General features: G+C 37.5%; 1 protein-coding gene across 1 annotated transcript; it reads left to right on the top strand.

Moving 5' to 3' along the window:
* Positions 1-4,863: 4,863 nt before the first annotated feature.
* Positions 4,864-10,095, top strand: LOC135202026 (alpha-(1,3)-fucosyltransferase C-like). Its single transcript, XM_064231303.1, has 5 exons — positions 4,864-5,015; positions 5,240-5,357; positions 5,785-5,923; positions 6,268-6,981; positions 9,826-10,095. The coding sequence occupies exons 1-5, from the start codon at positions 4,880-4,882 to the stop codon at positions 10,012-10,014; spliced, it is 1,296 nt and encodes a 431-aa protein (XP_064087373.1). The 5' UTR covers positions 4,864-4,879; the 3' UTR covers positions 10,015-10,095.
* Positions 10,096-17,219: the final 7,124 nt, after the last annotated feature.

Here is a 17,219-nt window from a genome sequence, read left to right as displayed (position 1 = left end):
ACAGCACTGGGTCTTGGTTTCTTTGTATAGGACATCAAATTCCTCTGCATATTGGCAGTCGCTGGAGACCTTGCACTGATGGGGAAATCAGAACCACATCTTCGGCGTAACAGAGGTTGTTTAAAGTTGTTTCTGTGACAGTGCATCCGATTGGGAGTGAGTTCAGTTTGACATTCAGGGCATCTGTGTACGTATTGAACAGGTATGGTGAGAGAATGCCCCTTTGGCGAATACCGTTTAGGGAACCAAATGTGTACCACAGTACGTTACCCCATTTGACACAATCGCTGTGTGAAGAACCAGCAATATAAAATGCCAATTAAGTATAGAAGTGTGTCTCATTTATGCATCTTCAGGAAGAGCTTCATGTAGTTTACTCTGTCAAATGTTTTTCTCTCATCCACAAAACATAGGAAAACAGGAGAGGCTGATGATAGGTAGTAGTTCAGCAATTCTTTCAGTATGTAGATGCAGGTGTCGGTTGAGTGGTTTGCTTTAAATCCCCTGGTTGTTAGTGTGTGTGTAGAAAGGGGAGAAGTCTCACTAGAAGAACCGACTCAAGTGTCTTCGACACGATCGTTGTGAATGCAATCGGCCGGTAATTGCCAGGGTCAGCTGCATCCTTTAGCTTGTTTTTGATTAATGGCATCAAGTGAACTAAGAGTAGGGAGTCTGTAAAGTGTTAAAAGAAATATTTTACATTTCCCCTTTTCAAACAAATACCAGATGATAGATTAGGGTAGTGTTTTCCCAAAAGACCAGTACGGACCTTCGTCCATTTTTTTTCTTTTTTAGATTTACGTTTCTACATTTGTCTCTTGGTCATTTATTAACCTGTGAATGAGGTAAAAGAACAGTCTTGAAGCTGGACCGGTGATTTATTTCCCTTGAAATGGATGGGGAATGGGGGCTCGTGGAAGGAGTTAGAAGGGGTGGGTGGGGGGGGAGGGAGGGTTAAACAGAATTTCGAAAAATAGTGCAGTAGGAACTGAAGAGACAGTAATGGAAAAAAAAAATCGAACCAATATCCAGGCAGTTCTGCCATCAGCTGTGAGCCCTAATTCTCAAAAGGTTCTGCTATCAGAGGTGAGCTATAATAAGAAAAAATAGAAAGAAGTAATTTCCGACAAGTTCTTTTTTTTTTCTCTCTCGAAACTTTGCAGGTGTTCACGGGCTAGCACGATATGGACTGTTGCCAGCAGGGACTGCAGTTCGGGTTCGGGGTTTTTCTTAGTGAGACGTATTCACAAGAAAAGGCGCTTTTTTTTTTTTTAAATCTAAATATCTGTCGTCGGTAAATACTTAACTTGCGCTGTACTGTTCGGACAGGAAAACATTAGGACGTAACTGGACGTTCATGTGATCTATTTTTGATGAAACTGAGAAGCTTTGGAAAATCACGCAAATCGTTATTTATACGAAGAAATGAGAGACGGATTTCGCTAATTGTGTAGCTTATATATTCCTGAATTGTAGCTCGTGTAAGGAAGAGATATGGTCTTGAAGTCACGCCGAGTACGCCAGAATTATCAAGTAAAGTTCGCAGATGCAAAGAAAAGTTCAAAGTTCAACGAAGAGAGTTTATCGTCATCAACGCAAAAGTATCGAACTCAAAATGGAAACCAACTATTGAGGAATAATCGCAATTCATCTTCATCCATAGGCCTAACTGTCTCGTGAACCAACTTTAGACCTATATCCCCGTGTCATCTTAACCCAGTAACTGTTCATTGTACTGTCTTTACATCTATATTTCCGTCGGCGTCATATTTATTAATGACACTCGTTTACCTGAACAGCTAATAGATTAACAAATTACGCCGGATTACCAGAGATCCATTAGCGACTCGGAGGAGATTGTAATGTAAATGAATAAAAAACAAACACAAATCCAAACCATCCCCTCATGGCTGCTCCGGGAAGAAGCTTATCGCTCAAAAGAGCCACGTTGTTTGCCACATTCAAAGCAGTTGATTTCATTTTATATGAAATTAATTTGTGGCATTCGAAAGACAGCCATAGGAGAGGATGCGACAATGGAATTGAATCAACTATAGTATTTTACATCACCTATAAAGTGGCTGATAAAACCACGTAAATTTTTTTGGTGGGTACGCCTGATCAGTTATGCTGGATAAACGTACCTTTTCATTTCATCTTTCTGAGTGTTGGTTGGTTAAACCTCTTTGACCGTTTGTTATGAAGAAGATTATCTCTCTCTCTCTCTCTCTCTCTCTCTCTCTCTCTCTGAGTCAAACAGGCCGAGAATAGCCTTTATCAGGTTCAGATCTGTATAAACTAATCCTGTACAATAATAATCGGTGATTTATACTTAGTCACAAGGTTCATTTTCTTTCTTTGTAAAACGCTGCATTTTGTCTACATGGTAAACAATAATACTATGAAAGTAAGCTGGAAATTTATTTTAGAGTTATGAAAAGCTCTGCTTTGAAGACAGTGAAACAAATTTCAAAACGTTCTAAACAGAAATAAAAGCCTTCCATGTTTTGCGTCTGCAGTTAATGACAAACGTGCTTTTCGTACTCGAAAGAGAATTACCTACTCTGTAGGATTTAGCGATAGAACAGTCAGTTCTCATTCTAAGCATGACAACCAATACACACGTGATATAAATGAGTAAAGTAGAAATACGAAAAAAAAAAAAAAAAAAAAGTCGGGTGGGGCTAGAGAGGGGGGGAGCGGCTGATGTCGTGGCGATTGCAGTTGGATGCAGCTGGGGGGTAGTACCCTGCGCCGCCATGACGGATTGCTTGGACTATTACTCTTACATCTCAGTGCCTCGTCCTTTTGTTTACCGAGTCTAATCTCTGGTGATTCTGTGCCCATAAAAGACATCTCGATGTTCGGGGGAAGGGGCTTTAAGGCTGCTAAGAAGCAGAGTTAGAGAATAAAGCTGTGGCATATAAATAATGAGGGTGTTATGCGCTTTCCCTTTTAATCAACCCATAAGATGGCTTCATTGGAAGATGATGATGTCGGGGATGTGAGCAGTCATCTGGAGGGAGACTCCTTTTCATGTTAGATGCCCTTATTCTTATCTGCTTTTGACGATTGTTGAACATTATTTTGAAAGATCGAAAGTATCATTGTGTTAAATTTGGTTGTGTTAAATTTAGCAAACCTGTGATATATAAATTGTATCGAATTGGGATTTGGAAAGAATTCCCGGGTTGATTAGCCCGAGAGTTGATCATCTTTTACGATGAAAAGTTGTCCATTCCATTTACGTTATCAGAGGAAACCATAAACACTTGCACTTTCATACAAGTGGCATGATTTTTGAAAAGTGTTGCTAGATGTACTGTAAGATGAAGCAGTAAAAAAAAAAAAAAAAACTAAAAAAAAAAAAAAAAAAAAACATTTAAAACCATTTTAAGAGGCCAGACGGAGGAAGTCATCTACAATGTCTTCAAATATTTCTTTCACAAAAGAAGAGGAGGCCGACCTTTAATTGACATAGCAACACATGAATCGTGTGACTGCTGCGATAGTAGGTACGTAAAGATGAGCACAAGCCTGTTTTTTCATGAACCAATAAACCATCATTCAAGAACAGAGACTGCATGATGATTTTGGAAAGTGCGTCTCACTCTGAACTGTATTAAACTTTTATGCAAGAACAACCAAACCAATGAACAAGCATTATGATTTGAGACTCAACGGCCTAGTATCATAAATTGAAACCATAGGCCAAGGTTTCGGATTTAGAAGATTACAATGGCTCCAGGTAGGCCTAAAGGATTGTTCTTCCACATAAAATCTGACAATGCTGTATTACTCTGTTTTAGCGCCAACCCACCACTTGCACTGGTTCTACTGTAGTAATTCTTACTCCAGTGCTGCAGTTAAATCGAATCTGGTCTCCTTGAAGAACAAAAGGAAGGCTGGGATGAAGGATTTATGCATTACAGCTTTTTGTCTCTGATTTGAAAAAAAAGCTTTGGAGGCCTCATAAATGACAGTGTTCCAGTTCTTAACTGACACATGGCAACCAGTGTGCCTTCCACACTCAGCTACCACACCAGATTTAGGCGGCGTCATCTGAGCCATGTGGTCTGAGACACCACATTTCCATTTCTACACAGTACCAAAACTGGTACAGAACTCAGTAGTTAACTTGATGAGCTGCCCTGTGAGTAAAAGCCGGTGCTAACGTAAACCCAATAAGTCAATGTAGTCTGGGGACCCCATGTAGGACGTAGGGAGAGTCCTTGCTACAGAAAACATGTCATCTACAGATGTTGCTAACTCACAACATATTTATCAGTAACAGGTTGAAAACAAATCATCAAATATAAACGGAGAACAAGTCGTGTGTTGATGCTGGATAGCCGTGTGAAATACCTGTTAGAACTACTAATAAGCTGTTAACCTGCATTCAACCTGTTTATGATGTTAGCGCTGTGTTTGTACCTGTCTTAGCTTCGGTTGCATGGGAGTTCTTCTTGTATGTAACAACATTATATATATATATATACTATATATATATATATATATATATATATATATATATATATATATATATACATATGTATATAGTATCTATATACAGACATATATATGTATGTATGCATACATATACACAATTATATATGTATTTATACATATGTACTAATTTTCAATAAGATGACGCTTTAATTTGGTATCATATGCTGAATAATAAAAAGGTATAGAAATATCTATATACAACTTGCTAAAACGTTAAATCAGTAGATTTAAGTCATTACACTTTCAAGCATTACCTTTTTCTATGAAAGCTTGGGCTAAATATCAACAAATATATATTATAAATCACTGTGGAACTCACCGCTGAAATTAGCTCTCTTTATTTTCCAGGTGTAATTTTACAAGGGAAATTATGAGCAAAGCTAAGAAGTTCTTTGTTTTCTTATTCGTATGTATAGTGTGTGGACTGACTCTTCATCTTTTGCCTCACATAACTCATAACATTTTGACTCGGCCCTCGAGTCATTTTGCTGAACCTCTACTTAATGGTAAGTCATCATTCATCTGTCAGTCTTCGACATTGCCTCATACCCCAAGCATCTTTTGAATTTAAACTGTTTAATACATCCGAGTTTTTACAAAGGCAAGGCATTAGCAATGGTTAATCAGTATCTGTGAGAATAATGCTGGTGATAGCTCACTTTTTTATAGTATTTTTTTTAAGTTAACGAAAGGAATTCATTTGTTTAGATATTTTTTTCTTCTTCTTCAGCTTCTTTCCCAGACACTATCCCTGGCCCATCAGCTCTATTTCGAGATGAAACATTCGCGCCAGTGATGGAGCTCTTTCGAAAGAAAGCTATGGGAAAGCTCGTCCCGCAGTTAACAAGGTATTTATTTCTATCATCTAGAATGTGCTATCATGTCTATTATCATCATTGTTCTTATTGTAAGTGACTAATCAACGGGTGGAAATGACGTTATTGATAACTTCATTTCGCGTTACTTTTTTATTTTTTATTTTTTTCGGTTTCCTTTTGATTTTATTTTCATTCGTCTGTCGTTAATTTATAGTTTCCTTAATCACCTTCCCTCTCTCTCTTTTCTTTATTCTTCACATGAATAACGAATAGACCTTTTACGGAATCATCCAAATCTTCCATTTCTACTTTCGACCAATTATTCTCTAGTCTTCCTCGTTCTTGATGAGTTGTTATCATGTCACTAGGCCTAGTTCAGGCTTCCACCCCACCTCTGCCGTAATTGTTCCAGTTTCACTGTTGTTCCAAAGAATCATAAGGGATCCTCTACCCTCAGATTCAGGTCAGGCTCTGTGCCCCGGGCATTGCTGTGGTCACGTCCCTTCATGGGGAAAGGGTATTGGGATGCCATCTTCTCCCAAGTCAGGAAAGAGGAATGCCCTCTGCCCTGTGAAATCGTCTACGACGTCAAAGAGGTAATTCTTATGTAGAATTTTTCTGATCCGTTATATACTTGTTTACCTAAAAGCTTTTGTGATGTTAGTTTAGATATAGATTAAGTCTCAGCTTTGCCTATCCCTGAGTTAGCAAATAACAAAGCCAATTGTAATATATTCTATACTAGTTTTTTTTTTTTTTTTTTTTTTTTTTTTTACTGCAAATTGCCTTACAATGGTGAATCAGTTTAGTAACTTGAGAATGAACTGATATACTGTTGTGATATGTTTCAACCACATATCTTCTCAATTCATTTTGAATAATGACTTGACAACCGATTCCCTGTCGTCGCCATCAACCTACACATCAGTTTCATTTCCAGAAGAATACCACGGACGCCATCCTCATCTTCCTGAGAGGCGCGAAGGATTCCCAGACAGTCACGGCGGACCTGTCTCCCCGCGACCCCCGGCAACCTTGGGTCATGCTGAATTTTGAATCGCCGCCTCTCGCGAACAGCGTGCACGGAACCCGATACGAGAAATACGACGGCCTCTTCAACCGCACGATGTTTTACCGCCGGGACTCAGATGTCGTGGTCAGCCATGGCTTCGTTATCCCCAAGGAGGACGCGCACTTCCTCCCCAGGTCGTGGGTCATCCCTCCGCTGACGGAAGCGGGGAATCACACGAGAAAGTTGGCGGTGGCGTTCATATCCAACTGCGGAGCTGCGTCGAGGCGTCTGCAGTACGTCAGGAGAGTTCAGAAGTACGCCCAGGTCGACGTCTACGGACGATGCGGGAATCTGTCGTGCAGTGGATCCATGTACGTCGAGCACATGTACAACACGACGACGGACCCGTGTCTGAAGGTCGCCGGCGAAGGTTACCTCTTCTACTTCGCCTTCGAAAACAACTTCTGCAGCGAATACGTCACGGAGAAGGTCTACAATCTGATGCATTATCTCATCGTTCCCGTGGTTCTAGGTTCGGCGAATTACTCGTCGGTCCTACCTCCGAATTCGTACATCAACGCCAACGAATATTCGCCGAAGGAGCTGGCGGAGAGATTGCTTTACTTGAAGGATAACCCTCAGGTAAATTTCTCTCTCTCTCTCTCTCTCTCTCTCTCTCTCTCTCTCTCTCTCTCTCTCTCTCTCTCTCTCCACTGATATAGAACCATAAATATGTTACGAATGATAAGTCGACTGTGGGCGTCAAAGTGAATCTGCATTATAGATATACATACCATCCCTACACGTACTTATGCCCCTATAAGTAATACATAAATGTATACATATGAATCATATGAGCGATATATCGATGTTAGTAGTATCTTCATTTTCATATTTGGGATAATCTGCAATAATTAGATGTTTTTAAATCTATCCTGAGAACTGCAAAAGCAGGAGAATCAGTTAGGGAGGGAGACATATGACAAACAGGTAATAATTCTATTCAAACTCACTGATTTTACAGGAATACGAACAATCCTTCGAAGTTGTGTCCTTTTTATTTAATCCTTTTTGTTAGTATTAGTAGTGCTTAGTCTGAATATTAATTATGAAGACCACTTCACGTTAAATTAGGAATATAATGTTTACAGCTCATGCGTGAGCGCAAAATCTTGCACGCGGCTCGATTACCCCTCTTACGCAGATTGGACGTATTAAACGTCAAGTCAAAATGTCTCCCATATGCCGATTGGACGTATTATACGTCGGTTCAAAAAAGTTTTTTTAAAAATTCACGGAAAATACTTATAGGCCTACCAGCCGAAAACTTTTGAATCACGCGCCTTGGGGGATGCTGGGAGTTCACGGATCAAGGCGTTGTTTTGTTTACAATCGTTACACAGGCGCGCAAGCGCGAATTTCTTTCTTATCGCACTAAAAAGTATCAGTGACACATCTCAAAAATTATTTTGTCACTTTGACATAATTTTTGCACCATTTTAAATTATCCGTTACATGGAATATTAAATATGAAAATGTGTGCAATTTCACGTAGAATACAACAAAAAAATACTCATGATTGTAGCTTTTATCAGATTTGAAATATTTTTATATAAATAACGATAAGTGCCAAAATTTTAACCTTCGGTCAACTTTGACTCTACCGAAATGGTCGAAAAACGCAATTGTAAGCTAAAACTCTTATATCTAGTAATATTCAATCATTTGCCTTCATTTTGCAACAAATTGGACGTCTCTAGCACAATACTTCGATTTATGGTGAATTTATGAAAAAACGTTTTCCTTACGTCCGCGCAGTAACACTTCCGATAAATTTTTTCGTGAGATTGTCCTAATGTTTGCACCATTTTAAATTTGCCGTTACATAAAGTTTTATATATGGAAATATGTGCAATTTCATGCACAATACAACTAAATACAATCCGTGGTTGTAGCTTTTATCAGTTTTGAAATATTTTCATATGAATAAAGATAAGTGCAAAAATTTCAACCTTTGGTCAACTATGACTCTACCGAAATGGTCGAAAAACACAATTGTAAGCTAAAGCTCTTATATTCTAGTAATATTCAATCATTTACCTTCATTTTGCAACGAATTGGAATACTCTAGCACAATATTTCGATTTATGGTGAATTTATGAAAAAAAAAAAAAAACATTTTCCTTACGTCCGCGCGGTAACTCTTCCGAAAAAAATCAGAAATATTTTCGTGCGATTGTCGAAATGTTTGCACCATTTAAAATTAGCCATTACATAAAGTTTTATATATGAAAATGTGCGCAATTTCATTTAGAATACAACAGAAAACGATTGAAGGTTGTAGCTTTTCTCTTTTTAGAAATATTTGCATATAAATCATGATAAATAGAAAAAAAACCTGTTCGGTCAACTTTGACTCTACCGAAATAGTCGAAAAACGCAATTGTAAGCTAAAACTGTTACAATCTAGTAATATAGTCATTTATCTTAATTTTGAAACAAATTCGAAGTGTTTAGCACAATATTTAGATTTATGGTGAATTTAAAAAAAAAACTTTCTTTCCCTCCGCGCGCTGATTCGCGGCTGCAAATCTCCGAAATGCGTACGTTGCATTCTCCTAATATTTGCTCCTTTTCATATTAGGCGTTTTATAGAGTTTCATATATGAAAATGTGTGCGAATTCATGAGGAATACAAACAAAAATATTTAAAGGTTGTAGCTTTTCTCATTTTTGCAATATTCACATATAAAAAAAATATATATAAAAATTTCGACATTCGGTCAACTTTAACTCGTCCGAAATGGTCGAAAACTGCAATTCTAAGCTAAACCGCTTACAGTATCGTAATATTCAAACATTTGTCTTCATTTTGAAACAAATTGGAAGTCTCTAGAACAATATTTAGATTTATGGTGAATTTTTTAAAACATTTTTTTACGTCCGCACATTACGAATTCATGCATCATTTTGTGATAATATTTTTTCTGTGTTGCTTTGATCGTTTTACAATTTATTATATATCAAAATGATCGCAATTTAGTGTAGAATACAACGAAAAAAAAGTAACTCGTTAGCTTTAACCGTTTTTCGCACAGCTCGATTTGACTACAATTATGTATGAATTTGTTTTTTTGTCGCTACCATATATCGCATTATTTATATATGATGATGATATTGTTTTCATTTCTGATGGTTGCATACTAAACTTCAGGCAATGAAAAAAAAGGAGCCAAAAATGAACTCTTAATCTTAAAAACTAAGCACGCTGTGATTTTTTGAAAAAAGTATTTTTTCCGCTTCCGCTGTCACTCCAAACCCGCCTCGGCATACGGGAGACGTTTTGGTTTTTAGGGCTTAGGCGTAAGAGGGTTAAGCTGGTTACATACACGTCTTAGTCTAGTCTTTATTTTTAGGAGGAACAGTTGTGAAGGAAGACATGTTATGTAAAGCCAATAATCCTTTTCTATCTCACTGGTTTTACAGGAATACGAGCAATACTTCGAGTGGAAGAAGTATTATCAGCCTTCAACGATCGGTGGAGTGAGAATCATGTGCGACTTGTGTTCTCGATTACACGACCCGGAATTTTATGAGCACAAAGTATACGAAGACTTCCACGATTGGTTCGTCGGGAAGTCTCACTGTATGGCTGGGATGGAGCTGCGCCGATGACACCTGGTGGGTCGTCTGGAGTGCCTGGGTTGATCAACTTTGTTAACTGAGTCCTCTATATATCTTTGATTAATATATAGACGTCCCGTAAGTTGTTTCATAACCTAAAGCTTGAGCTACCACCTAGAATTGTGCTAGGTTTCTTTTTGGACGTGTCGTTTACATGCTCGACTACCGATCTGAGGGTCCGTGTTCGATTCCCTGCTCTGCCAACGCAGGACCAAAGGAATTTATTTCTGGCAATAGGAATTCATCTCTCGATATGGTTCAGATCCCTTAATAAGCTTTAGGTTCCGTTGCCAAGTAACCAATTGGTTCCTAGCCACGTAAAATTATCTAATCCTTCGGGCTCAACGGTCTGGTGAAACTAAAATATACTTGACTTCCAATGAAGCGACTCAAGCGACCGTAACTGCATGATCAGAGCCGCTCGACTACAATAGCCCACTAGGTCTAGACCTTGGTAACCCATTCGCTGTTCAATACTGCGACTTTGGTTGCACCAGTTTCATTGTTGGCGTTTTGGCAGAAGCACCAAACCACGGTTTACTCATTACTGATCATTATCATGGCCCTGAAAGTTCTGTCGTGTGATTGTGTTCTGTTTAGAGAAGATAAAGTCACCAAACCTCCAGAGTACAAAAACAAGAGATAGTATTCACTATGGCTGACTATGAAAATCGAGGAATTTTCTGCCTTTTATTAAAAAAATTGTAAAAATATGCTAAAATGATACTAAAACTCTAAGTATGCTAGAATTTATGCCAAGTTCCAAATCTTGGGTTAAATTATGCTAATAGCATAAAATTACGCTAGATTTGGGTAACACTGGCATTAGCTCAGTCAATTTTAAATTTTCCATGTTTGTGAGAAAGAAAACAAGAAAAACAACTAACCGCCACTGGACTGCTACCAGGCTTTATAGAAGTAAGGTCTTAGGGATAAACCTTCAGGTATTTAGTACCTTACCCTTCGGACAATGGAGATAGTATAAGTTCAGTCCCCCTTCCCTCTACATTATTCCTCGGCGTGAAGTAGCGCTGAGTGGCGTGGTCGGTTTGGTCTTCGTCTGCCACCTCGGTGGCCGCGAGTTCGATTTTCTGGCATTTCCAGGAGAGGTCAGAGATGTGTATTTCTGGTGATAGTGAACGAAGTTCACTCTTGACGTCGTTCGGAAGTGACGTGAAGCTGTTGATCCCGTTGCTGAATAACCACTGGTTCCATGCAATGTAAAAACACCATACCATATCGACGTGACGTAGCTAGCACCGCCCACGCACGCGAGAAGACCTTTTCTTTAGAGTTTAGACCTTGGATTGGAGTCGCATATCTGGACTGGAGAAGTGTGAGTAGTTAATTCAGTCGTACAACTGTAGATGCGACATTGGAAACGGTGCTGTTTGATATAATGATATGGGGTGCAAAATGGGAGCTGTAATGCTGTAGGTGTTTGAGTCACGCCATTGAAAACGAAGAATGAAGTAATTCTTTATCCTGCTGCGGCACGAATCCTTACATTCCCCAGGATTTGACCATTGTGGAAGTTTGACCTCGGAAATCGTTCAAGCAAGCGAATGAAGGATCATGGATACTGTATATTTGGTAGTCATTTAAATGGGCGTATGACCTAACCAGACGCAAGCTCAGACGTAATTTAACCTAAACTAGCCTAGGACGTCGTGCCCTAACCTGGTACCTCCACCCCATCCTCCTGACTTCCACGAAGTAGGGACAAGGATGCTGTAGGCCTAGTAGGTATTTCTTTTGTAGGCATTTTAGTGGGAATATGACCTAACCAGAGTTGCCTTAATAACCTAACATTTCTCTACGCCGTGCTTTAACCCAGTAACCGTTTTCTATGGGAAGCAGCTTTGGTGCCCCCAGCTGTCAGATAAGAGTGCGGGCAGCAAAAATTTATGCTGCCCAGAATGTCAGCAAAAAATAAAAAACACAACGTGGCAATGGCAACTGACCTCCCAGGCGCACTATCTTTTGAGTGCAGGGGGCTACATTAACTAATTTTCAGTTTCTGTATCTTATTCCGTATATTTTAACTCATATAAGTGCAGTAACATACATACGGCTGTTCCCTTTTACCATTGTCACGTATTTATAAGTCTACTCTTTCCAGCCATGATAATAATAATAATAGTTCATCCCTTAGTTATAGGATTATCAGCGTGGCGCCATTGGAAAATAACATTCTCTTAGAATAGACACACGTGCATTGTTTCATGTAAGGAAGTTTATTCGTTGTACACTCGACAAGAAAACTGAAGATACAGTTTTCATTAGCTTTCGTTCATCGAATTTCCCATTTGTTTTTACTGAAAAGACATAATATCACTAAACTTAATCTAGAATATGAAAATACGCTGCAAAATGTATCATATTAGTTAAAACTGCAAAACAAAACCGTTCAGATACTTAAAAACACGATATATGTCCGAAGTAATTGCAATTTCTCAGATAGATTCGTTCATAGAGATCTGGTAGATAGAATGTGAATTTCTGATTGTAGTACTATGTATCACGACGACAATATATACTCGTTTTCCTTCATGAACGTGTATATTATTGTATCATTGTAAGTGGTGAATGCAATTATTTTCAGCTTCTACAAACTCATGTTTGTATTCCAAAGCGTTTAATGTTAGCTGACGTCAATGGCAGCCAATGTTGCTAAGGCTAAGGTAGTTTGAGCAAATCTAGTTGCATCCGCAAGAGAGTTTTCTATGATGTGGAGGAGCCCTAGAACTTCGAGTGGGGAAGCTCAAGTCACTGGATACTGGCTTACGTAACGGATTTCACACTTTGATTACTTTGACGTTGACATGGATCGAATGCTAGTTGCTGTTTACAAAGCTACCGTCTTTAAACATAAATCTTTATCAAGGTTAAAGTAGCATGTCAGCTCAAAGGTGTTCTGGCTATATGCTCCCATTACAAAGCAGTTCGTAGTAGCCTACAGCCCTACTCGACTGCATTTCTTTGCTGCGAGGCTGAAAGATCTCCCAACACATCAGCATTATTTGCACGATATAAAACTTTAATTGCCTGTGCAGTACATATTGGGTTATTTGTGGTAATAACTATTTTTACTTAGCACAGCTTTTTTAGGGAATTATTTGTGGATGAAACCCGATTTTCAAAAGTACAGATTATATCAAGAGAGCAAGAATGACCGCAGCCTGTGTCTAAAATTTTCCACGTCTTTTAACAATCTTTGAATGTTATGGCAACTGTCGAATGAAATCAAGATTTGGGTAAGAATTTCTTAGAGAATTTTCTTGAATATTATGATCCTTCAGATTTTATCTAGCATAGTGCAGCACTATCTTGGCAGTCATATCATCCCGTTTCCCAGGTATCTGTGCACCGACTCACCGCTCTTTATTCTGCCTTTCCCCGTCACAAGTCCGTCACCAATACTATAATCTCTCTCTCTCTCTCTCTCTCTCCACTTCTAAAACATACTTTAAAAATATATATTACCACTCAATCTCCCAAAGAAAATATAATGAAATTAAGTAGTTATAAATAGGCCTAAGCTTTCACGTAAGCAGATTTTGTTCTCTCTCTCTCTCTCTCTCTCTCTCTCTTTTTGAAACACATTTGAAAAAATATTATCACTCAATCTTTCAAAGTAAATATAATGAATTAAGTATCTCTACAGATAGGCCTATGCTTGTGCGCGGGCTCTCTCTCTCTCTCTTCTTCACTTCCAAGTCTCTCTCTCTCTCTCTCTCTCTCTCCACTTTTGAAACATTTGACCCAAGTCACTTAATCTCTCAAAGTAAATATAATGAATTAAGTATCTCTATCGATAGGCGTCTGTTTGCGCGCTCTCTCTCTATCGTCATAATATTTCATTCTTTACTGTATTGTTCCTCACGATTTCCACAAGTACTGAACAAATTTTAAAACACTTTCTCTCATTGTTTAAGATCCGTCTTCAATTACGCGTGAATGTTACGTGAGTTGAGTGTCAAACATTACTTATAAATAAGGTTTCACAGTAGGTTTTAAAGAAGGATGATCGATATTCTACCCTGAACTGACGTTACCAAACCAACATTAACGAATGATATAGAGCCTGTTTCTACATTCAAGTATAAATTATTAAAGGACCTCTACAGAATCTTTATGGCGTAAAGTTAATGGAAATCTAGAAAGCAACAAACGCTATGATTTTGAAGTTCCGCCCCCTTTCTAGAGTTGCCAGGTGTGGCATTATTGAACACTATATGTCCGAAGATTTAAAAAAACTTAACATTCCTTGCCGAGTGTACATAAAACCCTTTCTTCTTTTGTCGCTCTACAATTTGTAAATAATTGGAAACAACAATTGGCCATTCGAATTATTGTTAATACTAATCATCAGATTTTTCTTTGACAAGCCATAATAATATGTAATAAAGTTGATTCAAAAGATCTCGCATTTTGTAGTCCGTATAATCCAGTCTTTGGGCTAAAGCTAGGTTTGGTATGAATTCTACATCAAGATGCATGTCCGTTTTGGATATACAAAAAAATTAAATAAAAGTAAACTGTATAGAATTTCTAAGTGATATATATATATATATGTATAATATATACATATATATATGTATATGATATACAATATATATATATATATATATATACATATCATATATACATATATATAAAATATATATATACATATATATACATATATATATTATATATATATATCATCATATATACATATATATATATATATATATATATATATATGAATATATATATATATCATATATATATATACATATATATATACATATATATATATATATACATATATATACATTATATATACATATACACACACACACACATATATATATTATAGATATAGATATAGATATAATATAGAATAGATATATATAGATATGATATAGAGGAAAGAAGGGATCACAACAAAAAACAACAACTGATAGTTACCTTGAATATGCCTCTCTCTCTCTCTCTCTCTCTCTCTCTCTCTCTCTTTGATATATATATATATATATATATATATATATATATAGATATATATATATATATATATATACTATATGTATGTATATGTATATATATACATACGTATATGTATGTATGTATATATATATATATATATATATATATATAATAATATATTATTATAAACTAAGCCTTAGCCTAGCCTGTTACAGCTTATAATAAGAACATTTAAGAAATATCAATCAATGAAGGAACGTGTAAAACTCAGATCACAAAATATAACCATTTAATAATAGAAATAACAAGCAATTACATTGACATTTACTTTAGTAGAAAACAATTCGCAAGTTGAACCAACACAATTATATGAACCAATGAACGAACACACAAACAATTAAACAAACACCTGATTAAGTATACCAACGAAACACAAAATAAAAGAAAAACACACTGACTTACTTTAACAATAGGAAGATAATTATCCTACACCGTGTATACAGAATATGTTGTCGTTAAGGTGGCCTGAGAGCGACTCTGCCCTCAAAATATTACAAGCCAAAGTAAACTAAATGAACGACAAGGATACTTAAATGACGAACAGTAACGAAAAGTTAGGCAAGGATACAAAAGGTCAAAACAGGAAAACAAAGTGTTACAAACCTAGTGGTAAGAAGGAGTACCACTACAAGAATAAATATATACAAGCGACATAATTACAGAGAATGGAGACATGGTATACATAATATCACACTCCTCCCCGTTGAAGAAATGGCCTATCAGGACATTATAAGGATCATGAAGAGTATTCCAGAAGACTATCAGGAGTTCATGTGGGTCCGAGACAGGGCATCCGCAATGCAGTTATTAGTTCCTTTGATGTAGTGGATGGTTAGGTCAAAGTTTTGCAGAAACAAAGACCATCTGAAAATACGTTGATTTGTTAACCTCGCTCGTCCGAGAAAGGTTAGTGGGTTATGATCCGTAAAGATGGTGATCGGGATGTTGGATGAGAAATATATTTCATATTTCTGCAAGGTTAGGATGATTGCCAGCAGCTCCTTTTCTACGGTCGCATAGGAACGTTGGTGTTTTTTGAGCTAACAGGATGCAGCATCTGTGTGTCACTGTTCTTCTGCATCAAGACAGCACCAATGCCAGTATCACAGGCGTCAATCTGTATGATAAAAGGTTGAGCAAGATCAGGAGCAACAAGGACAGGATTAGAGCAAAGTATATTCTTTAGTTGATCAAAAGCTTGTTGACAATTAGAAGACCATACAAATTTATTTTTGGGGCTGGTTAGGTCAATCAAGGGAGTGGCTACTATACTATAATTTTTACAGAATTTCCTGTAATAGGAGGTCATGCCTAGAAATCTTAAGACTTTTCCTATTTCTTGGGACAGGGAACTCAACAATAGCACTGATATTTTCATCTTTTGGAACAATTTCTCCACTACCTATGATGTGGCCTAAATACCTAACCTTCCCTTTACCAAATGAAGATTTCCCTAAGTGAATAGTAAGTCCAAACTCCTGAAGACGACCAAACAATGCTTTTAGTCGATGGATATGTTCATCCAAGGTGTCAGATGTTACAACAATATCGTCGATGTACACATACGTACCATCAAGATCCTGAATTACACTATTCACCAAGCGCTGGAAGGTGGCGGGGGCATTGGTTAAACCAAATGGAAGCCTCTCATATTGGAATAATCCAAAGGGAGTTATGAAAGCAGATATTTGCTTTGCTCTGTCTGTAAGTGGAATCTGATAATATCCACGCAATAGATCGATCTGTGATAAATATTTGGCATTACCAATGGCATCTAAAATGTCATCAATCCTTGGTAATGGATAGCTATCTTTGATAGTAACATTGTTTATTTGGCGAAAGTCAGTGCATAACCTTACTTTACCGTTTGGTTTTGGAACTAAAAGACATGGAGACGCCCAAGCTGACGTGCTTCTAGTTGCCAGTCCATTCTTCAGTAAATATGATACTTCCTCCTTCATCCGTTGCTGCTTTTCCAGGCTGGTCCTGTAATAGTGTTGACGAATTGGTCGTGTACCCGGCTGTAATTCAATGTCGTGTTCAGCATCGCTGCAACGTTGAGGCACATCCCCACATATACTCTTGTATTTTGTGGAATATTCTGCTAGCTGGCTCCTCTGCTTTCGGGGTAGATGCTGTAAATATACTAGAATATTCTGCAATAT

The sequence above is a fragment of the Macrobrachium nipponense genome, chromosome 30 (genome assembly GCF_015104395.2).
Source record: "Macrobrachium nipponense isolate FS-2020 chromosome 30, ASM1510439v2, whole genome shotgun sequence".
In the NCBI taxonomy this organism is placed as follows: Eukaryota; Metazoa; Arthropoda; class Malacostraca; order Decapoda; family Palaemonidae; genus Macrobrachium; species Macrobrachium nipponense.
The sequence above is the reverse complement of the archived record's forward strand: the minus strand, read 5'-3'. Positions and strand labels throughout refer to the sequence as shown.